At 40.9% G+C, this 9,559-nt stretch overlaps 1 protein-coding gene across 1 annotated transcript; it reads left to right on the top strand.

The window, feature by feature from the left end:
- Positions 1-75: 75 nt before the first annotated feature.
- On the top strand, positions 76-3,545 carry tmem167a (transmembrane protein 167A). Its single transcript, XM_076099474.1, has 4 exons — positions 76-139; positions 1,415-1,524; positions 2,595-2,629; positions 2,750-3,545. Exons 1-4 carry the CDS (start codon positions 137-139, stop codon positions 2,818-2,820), a joined length of 219 nt encoding a protein of 72 aa, XP_075955589.1. The 5' UTR covers positions 76-136; the 3' UTR covers positions 2,821-3,545.
- Positions 3,546-9,559: the final 6,014 nt, after the last annotated feature.

Raw genomic sequence — 9,559 nt, 5'->3', positions numbered from 1 at the left:
GCTGCTGTGTTATCAGCCAATCAGCAAGCGAGATTTGCAGAGCACAGTACGTGCTTACGTTACGTAAACCTCTTTGGTTACGTTACGTACGTTCAAGAAAGCAGGAAGTGTGATGTGGCTTTGACTCACAACAAAAATGGTGAGCTTGTTTTTATGAATTAAGTGCTTCTGCTCTTTTACAGCGTATGTTAAGCATGATGTGTAACACACGTCCTACGTGTAATCTGTGTCGGAAAAACACTTTGACAAAAACTAATGCTATTATTCGGTGTAAAGCAGGAAGTATATCATATGCTAAACTAGCCCGCTAGCATTGGCAAGCTAAAATATGCTAAAAGTTTAGAAAATCAATCTATCACGTGTATGTGTCTGTTCTTAAATATCATTAGAATATATTTGCTAACATCACGTGCGTTGCAGCCGTGTGCTAGCGCGAGTTGTTTGACAAGAAAGTCCTAAATTATCACAAATGAATAAGAATGTTGGATGCGAGCATCGCAATGTTATGAGGAGTGTGCCACGTAGCTGCACCACAGTTCAGGGAGCATGCATGTGCATGTCTGACTCGGTTACATATGGTTGATTCACTGGCGTTACGAGGTTGTTGTTTATAAACTTGCAAGAACAGGGATAGTATAAGCAAAGTGTGCAACTTGATTGGTCCCCAAATAATCTATTGAAATTAAATCTTTAAACTTACTTCTTGATTAAAACATGTAACGTTAACTTTAGCAGAAACAAACACAGGTCGCTGCAGGTAGAAATCATATGTAACCTACATCACAACGTGCTCATTTAGAAATACATGCATTAAATTCACTATGGTTATAATGTATGCAATTCGCCAACAATAAGAATCGTAATATCTCGTCGTAATATATCTTAGTAATATTATAGTACTCATTTTTCTTTGGGTGATTTCATTGTCATCCTCATTTAGAATTGCAGAGCATGTCGGTAGCATCAACACACACACACACAGGTGGAGAAAAGCTGGACAATTTAAATACACTAAAACAAACATTAAGTTGCTTATCTGAAGTAGAGTCTGATGTGACGCCAGTGTGAGGAGGTAGGGTGTTACAGTTTGCTGTAGCTTATAAATAAGACGCATATGTGTTACGTAGGTGGTTGATCTTGAACACTAGTATATAGGACAATTGGAAGAACATACTATCTGTCCTCCAATCTGGCGTTGAGTCTTTGACAATCATGTGACTCTAACTGGGTCCACAGAGAATGAACAGCTGGTACGACAACATTCCTTGTGACAAGTAGCGTAACGTCAGTGTTACAGGAAATTAACGAAAGTGAAGTTGGTGTCTCTGATGTGTATGACTTAGACTGTTGCTGCTAAGCTGCACTGGATCGTGTCTACTCTATACTAAATATATCATTCTCTTTCCTGTTGCAGTCGGCCATTTTCAACTTCCAGTCACTGTTAACAGTGATTCTCCTCCTGATCTGTACCTGTGCCTACATCAGAGCGCTGGCTCCCAGCCTGATAGACAAGAACAAGACCGGGTACGATCAGATACTTTACAGCGAAGCTGCCATTGAAACCTGAAACCTGAAGCCTTAAAGCCCCTCTAATTTCAGCCAGTGCTTTCTACTGTGCAGTGATACAGCAATCTTAAGACAAATGATTTGTGTTTAATGCGAGTGCTATTCATTCATCCTTCAACAGTTGATTCCAAATAGTTCACTTCTGTATTGTGAGAGCTGTTTATTTACCTTGTGTGGTAGAAAACCTAATTTACCAACAAGAATCAGTGAGTGTAGAATCAGAATAGAGTGTGTGTAAAATAAGAAGCTCCTCATTGAGGCGCGTGAAGTTGCAAAAGGCTTAAATGTTCATCATCACTGGATCATTATTATTCTTGGATGTACAAACTCCATGATTCACTTCTAAAACGTCTGGCACAGCCCAGGAACAGTCAGACACACTCTCACTCTCTCTCTCTCTCACACACACACACACACACACACACATCATTGGAGCAGGGAGGGACATCCTCTTCAGACGAACACATGAGACTGAGAGTGGCAGATGGGATGATTTAATAGTTTTCCCTCTTGATTGGCTTGTTGACTAAGGCATGAGCTGTTATTTGTGTCGATGTTGTGCCACACATTATTCAAATGATTCTTGTGTGGCAGGGATAGGCCTTGAATCTAACGGGGAGAATTTATGTTTCGTACAAACTAAAAAACATTTGTACATTTCAAAAAAAGATATTTTTCCTAAACTGTAGAAAATGATTTATACTTTTAAAGTAGGGCTATATTAAGTCAATTAAAACAATTTCACAATGGGACGCTGACTCCATCTGGTCAGTTTGAAAGTTGGAAGAACGTTTGCTTGTAAACATGTACACACATCAGAAAAGTGAAGGCCTGGAATGCCACATTTGCCTCAGCTGTCACTAGAGGTAATACGACGCCCCCCCCCCCCCCCCCCCCCTTCCAATGGTTACACCCCTTGCCTGGAGCGGATGTCCGATGGCTGCCTGTAGCTACCACCTTGACATATCATCATGAAACCCAGCTTCTTTTAATCTCGCCATAACCGAGTCCTTTCTGTCTTTTTTTAGGATTCTAGGAATTTTCTGGAAGTGTGCCAGAATAGGTAAGCCTATGTTTGCCCCATATGTTTTTTTTTTTACATTACGTCATTTCTTTCTCATAATATCAATTCAATGTTGCTAAACAATGTAGCCTTGAACTTTGAACTATTCATTTTCCCCAGGTGAGCGGAAGAGTCCCTGGGTGGCTTGCTGCTGTGTCGTCATGGCTTTTAGTATACTGTTTCTACAGTAGCAGACCGAAGACAACCGTGAAGGGAAACATTGGGGAGATGAAGAGACAACACGGCATGGACAGCACAATCCTAGAAGCGTAGCAGGACCTCCAGTGGTTGTCATTTAGATAATGTAAAAATGGACACCTGTCACCACTCACCGAAGCCACGGAGAGAGAAAATGTGTCAGGGGGAGGGAAGAGCTGATGGCCCCAGAGTGTGTCTAGATCCCTCCAGGGACTTCCAGGCCTGTCTTTGTGTTTGATAATGTGGAATGTTTACTCCGGATGTGTGTGTGTGTGTGTGTGTGTGTGTGTGTGGGGGATGGGTGGGTGCTTTCTGTTGTCTGCCATTTAGTTTAAAAGACAGAAGTCACATTCTTGGTGGGATCAAACATTTGTCCAAACATTTCAAGCTGTTTTTTCCCCAACATGTTGGTCACAGTTGCATCAACCAGTTTGAAATTCTCCACAAAAAGGACCTTCATAACTGTTCATAACTGTTCATAACTGTCATGCGATTCACATGGAGGCTTGTATTTGGAAACTGAGCTACATCGAGGTGTGACTTTAAATCCTCCACGCACCTTCTTTGTTGCATCTAGAGATGGTGATGTTCCACAGCAAACAAAACGGTAGAACAGCTCTCCAGATGGCTGGTTGTCCTGCATATTTGCCTCAAGCAGCTACTGATGTTTTTAAAGTCAGTCAGTTTGCCGCTATTTATTAAAGAATCTTTTTCGAAATCTGGTTTGAGAAGGCTGATTTTTGTCATTTTTGATGTCTGCTGTGATGATGTCTACAAACATGCAAAATACAAGTTGATGATAACTTGTAAAACTGTCAATCTTCTCTCTTTAAGGACTAGATTTTGCATACCTGACATGAATGATTGCAACTGCAGAGTTGGACAAAATGTTTCTTGGTTAAGAGAGCACTAAGTGTTGCTGCTTTGGGTCCCATCTGAAGTGAAGTCCTCATGATGAAGTGAGATTGACGGTGAAGAGTTAGCGATAACCTCTTCCATAACCTCGCAGTCACCACTCATCTTCACAGGGTTTTCTGCAGGGAACTGTGAGCTGATTGTACCACACAACTTTACATTGCTTGATGTCTATTATTTACTTCCAGATATGTAGTAGTGTACGCTGCATTATAATAGAAAGCAGGGTTGACATTCAGGGAAGAAGACTTTGATGTAATGCCTTCAAGTGTTTGACAAATTCCGGAGACTGAGGAGGTTATTCACGAATGGGTAATTGCCAATTTGGATGACAAATCCTCTTTATTTCATCTTTTAACTTTTAACAACTGTCGCAGCATAAAAGCAGAATTCCAGATAGTGCGGCATTATTCCAAATGCCACAGGCAACACTGTGAGATTATATTATTCCCATGAAAGAACAGCAGAACTAAGCGACTGATTGGATAAATATTGTCAGCCACAAAATTAGAAATTATCAAATCGGAAATGCGACATTTACATTATGGATTTGTCGTGTAATTGAAAGGAAAAGCTCTCAAAGAGGGTAAACACTTAGCCATAGCGGATGAATACAACCCCACACACACTTCTCTTGTCTGTTTGGTAGAGATTAAAATAAAGGAGGAGACTTGTTGACACACTCACCTTTGATACTCTGATCACTGATGAGTGTCCGTATCCCAACACCCCCACACACAGTACCTTGTTAGGGAACGTGCATCCCATATTGGTGTGCATCTGTTTTGGCACTCCCGGGTTGAGATAAAGCATCAAGTGAAGGCTGCCGGTAAAGTCTGGATTATCAGACAGTGACGCAGATACGGGAGACAGAGGAGCAGGAAGCCCTCAGTCATCTGCTGCTATCTTGGGAAGCAGAGATACTGCTGGGCTGGAGGGGCATCACTGGGCCAATGAACCAAGCTGATGTAGCGGGTGATGATGAAAGGAACACTTTATGGAAGAGCTGAAGTCACTTACTCCAGCTGATGATCCCAGCTGTTATCATCAGTCCCGTTTACATCCAACCATTAACGACCATATGAGAACAACGTTGAGTCATTTGTAGTGAAAGAATTATCCTACAAAATATTAAGAAAGTAAACAGATGGTTGGAAACGGCAGACTCCTGGGCCTTCGGGCCTTTTGAGGTAAAAAATGAAACTGACTAAATTTTTTTTTTACTTTTTGAATCAAAATGATTGATGATCCTAATCTGCCTTAATATGTGGGCACAGTTGCAATGACAAAGAATATCTGGCGGTGACTTAGTTACTGGAGGCCTACAATAACATTTGGACTGTTCCTGTTGTTTCAAAAGGGACTTGATGCGTGTTCTGATTTCTATGTTTGAGTTGGCTGATCAGAATCAGACTGGAGGCCAAATGGCTAAGAAAATAGACCATTTTCTTCTCAGTGTGTCAAACTTCAGTACTACATGTCATTATTACATTATTATTAAATAAGTCAATATTCCACCCACCAGAACTGTATTCCTGACCCTGTGAAGAAGGGTTTGAAACTGCATTTAGACCACCATTTGGGAAAATAACATTTCCAGACAATACAATTAAAACAGTTACAGTAAGTAAATAAATATAATATGAAAACTTGGCATTTGTTCAAAGCTTTCTGTGGTTGCGACTTATGAATTGCACAACAATTATCCAATGCGATGTATCACACCAATGCCCGCCATAGGACCTTTGCAGACAACCAAGTAAAACTATGTGGTACATTTTGTTGACCTTGTAGGAACAGCAGTACGTATATGTGAACTATACCAAAATGTGGAATGGTTTTCTCTCAGTGATTGAAGGGAAAGACACTGCCTCCTTTTTATTCATGAGGCATTGTTGGGCAAGTTACCTTTCTTCCTCACTTCTCTTTTAAAACTCAAATCCATTCATCATCACACACACTCGTGTTTTTATTCATCGATTCCATTTCACATCTCTAGATTTTATTGTTTTTATTGCTGCTGCTGTTGTTGTTGTTGTCGTCTATCCTTCCTTCTTATATATTGTATGTAATTTGAGCCAATGGGGTTTCAGACACATACACATAAATATACATATATGTATATGCTGCATACCTGCATGCTCAGGGTTTCCAGGATGTGACAGTGATGTGACCTTATAGGCCTTTTGTCCACATCGAATGTTTGACAGTCTCTGTTTGCAGTGTGTACAGAGTGACTTTTACAGTTCTACTTTTTATCTCAGAAACTTAATTGATTTACCGACTGTTGATGTTAGCATCTAGTTCAGTTCATGTGGGCCGTCTTCTGGGCGAAAAACATATGGACACTGATGTTAGGTGCCAAATGCAGGTTTTCAAGCCAAAGGGACATTGCTTCCAGCCCATGAACCCTCTTACCTTTCATTTTGGGTTTAGGGATTAAAGGACCAGCCAAACATGTGACCGCATGAGGTGGCATGAAATGTAGACGTCTAATCCAAAACACCTCATCTACAGTGCGGTGTTTCATGCGTCATTAATTTACATGAATAATTACTGTCAGCAATGTCGTAAAGAGACTCATGTGATTGATGCAAATAGTCAGGAGTCATGTCGACCTCACTGATTGGTACAATACTGAGTTCATTTCAGTTTGATTTCCAGATGATTCTTTTTTTATTTCTTCATGATGATGGAAAGTGTTTCCCAAATGATCGATAAGGGCATTCACATTAAATGCTCGTGAACGGCTCACTGCATTTGCGAATTTCCCTCCCGCAGATAATTGGACATTGCAATGTTCCTTACTTGCAGCTCTACACTATAAATCATAATAATATCCACAATTACTCACATGTAAATTAATTCATGCTGTGTACATCACCATCCGTACAGCTCCAGCAGAAGAGCACATTATTATAATTTCTCTCATTTATTTTCCAGTATAGTCTCTTTCCTCCTTTGATCAGGCAGGAGAGTTTCTTGTAGCCGCTTTGAGGACTTCAAAGACAATCAGGCTAGTAAAGTCTCTATATCTCCCACTGAGCAGACCTTAGTGTCCAAACAGACCTTGACTCTTTAAATGATCACAAGAGCCTGTTTGAATTACTACACTTTTTCGTTGTTGTAGGGTATGAAAGATAGAGAGATAATGACAAGGAGACAGGAAAAGAAGAGAGAAAAATAGATGAATAGAGTGTATTAGTTCTTATTATACCACTGGTGTATCTCAGTATGCCAACCTCAATGACCCCATATTTTGCCGCTTGGTTATTTATTTAGTTAGAAGCTTGTGGCTTCTTAGTTTACTGATACCTAGGAGGGTCAAGTCCTCTCCTGTGGCTGCTTCTGATTTCAGCCACAACCCCAAACTCCTCTTTAGACATAGAGGATTACTAAGGCCACAGTATGGTAGATTAAAAATGCTTGACATCACATTCCTTCGGTAAAGCCTTTGTTCTGTCCGCACTTCCTCATTAGAAAAATGAAACCTTTGTTTCTCAGCATTTGAGGGAACAAACGACAAGAATAATGTTGCCAGCTGAAAGACACCAATATCCTCCCTGTATAGGGCAAGTCTGGGTCGGCAAGGCTTACTGGATAGTTTCAACATGTACACTGTACACTATACTCACCTTGGAGCCAGGCCTTCTTGGTCGCTCTAACTCCTTCCACATGTAATCTTTTACCAGAAATTGTATGGTAACATGAGAAAATGTTAAACTTAGTCCTTGCAGACAGCTCCCTGTGGCCACGAAATCTGGAGCACTGCATGTCTCCTTTGAAGGTGGCATTTGCAGTTTTTTCAGAGGACATCTCCCTTCATGCTCATTAGCCCAAAGCAGGAGTTGTCTCTGCATAACAAGGCAGTTCCACAAAGCCGAATGGATGAATGGAGATACTGTGATCTGAATTAATGATGACCCTGAGTAAAAAACGTAGATGCATTGAAATTTGACTTCTTGCCTAGGAATGAATGAGACAAAGCTTTATAGTCCTCATCTGACAATTTGGCCTTGGATGTTCCAGTGTGCTCTGGCTGTCAAATGGCATCAATGACACCTCAATCAATGTCACTAAACATTGTGTTTGTACAAGTTCTTGTCTGTGGACGCAGTCACCATTTCTCGTTCACTCTTTGATGAGCACAACTTGGTTTTAGTCATTGTTTTATCTTCCCATGATCTGATGATGTGTACTATTTTGCAATGAAGGTGTTTTCCAAACCTCAAAACCGGTTTTGGCCTTTGTGTGACTCCTAGTCTAAAACAGAGCTAATTTTAATGTGGATTCTTGTGTTTGCAATGACGTACTTATAAATAGTATGTCTTATGGTGCTTACTGACTGGATTAAGACAAATAGAAGAATAAATGAAGATGAAAATCTGTTTTCTTTAAATCTGAGCCCTCAGATTTAGAAATTTATAATTTTCGGCCTTGCAGGTGTCTTTTGTGACATTGTGATTATTCTGTGTATCATTATCAAAGTTATTCTAAATTGCATTAGTGTTTGCCATGTAAGGATTCCACATTTTGTGAGTCTGTAGTGGGAGGTGTTTTCTAGAGTTGTAAGTTGCTCTATCACTTCCAGGAAGACCAAGGAGTGTTTCCACTTTGGAAACACTCCGATCAGATGGCCACCCGAGTCCAGCAGGCTGGTTTCCAGACATGAGCACTTCCCTACTTCATCTCTCAGATCTGCCATGGAACCATGCAGTTGAAGGAACAACACTGTAACAGCTTGCACTTGTCATATCTGACAATAGTGAGCACGTTGAGATCAAATACTACAACACAGCTCTTTTGTGAAGGACTCTCCTCTTCCAGATGTCACGAACGGCAATGCAGGGAAACATGCTCTGGACCCAAATGCAGACAGATGAAGAATCATCAGGATGAATTCAGTGATTTTCTTTTCCAAACGCCTATTCAAGAGTCCAAATAACACTGTGTCAGATAGACAGGTAGCAGGAACATAACAAGACCCTGCATAGCGATGATAATGATTTGACAGAGAGTAAAGAGAGGTGAAGCGGTATAGGTGGAGTGTGACTGACGAGTGAATTAGATGCAGGTGAGGAGGTGGACAGGGAAGGCCAAGCAGAGCTGATGAGGGAAATGGCAACAGGTTTGTAGGTGGGCGGGGACGTCAGGAGAGCAGGACTGAGGGCATCTGGTGGATGGCTAAAGGATTGCAGGTCCAGAGTGTGCGTAGCTTGGGGGAAGTGAGAAGGAGCTGGAAATGGGGACAGAGAGCCAGGCCAGGCGAAACAACAAAGAAACTCTGATGTCCTGACAGCAGACTGCTTCATCAAGCCTTCAGTCCAACAATCCTCATTGTTCCAAAGCACAAACAAAGACACATAATATCCTTTGAAAAATAGTGAAAAGCATGGATATTGTAGCCAATGATTTTTACACATGCATCAAATCATGCTTTGAATCCATCTGATTGATCACACAGCACCCTTTTCCTGGAAAATGAAATCATATAAGCTCAGATATAGGGAAAAGAAAAGGCTCATTCAGAAGACGTGAAACATCCTATTGTTTTGGCAGGCTTCCTCCCCCTATGTCTGCAGTAGAAGTTTGTGGTAGTCAGTACACCTGATTAGTATTTTTAAACTACCTTTACAGCATTTTGCCTCTATTTGATAGCTGGCAAGATCTCATGTCACAGTTCATCATCACAGTCATGTGGCCATTCTTTTTCCACTATTAAACTGCAACACTTGTTCTGTCTAAAGGCTGTACAGTATTATATCCAGTGTGGCAATGGATTATGGTCATTTTGCAAGTTTGCACAGTGCAATATGG

The sequence above is a fragment of the Anarhichas minor genome, unplaced genomic scaffold (genome assembly GCF_050575085.1).
Source record: "Anarhichas minor isolate MPS153535 unplaced genomic scaffold, ASM5057508v1 ptg000025l, whole genome shotgun sequence".
Classification (NCBI taxonomy): Eukaryota; Metazoa; Chordata; class Actinopteri; order Perciformes; family Anarhichadidae; genus Anarhichas; species Anarhichas minor.
Note: the sequence above shows the minus strand (reverse complement) of the source record. Positions and strands in the feature narration are given on the sequence as shown.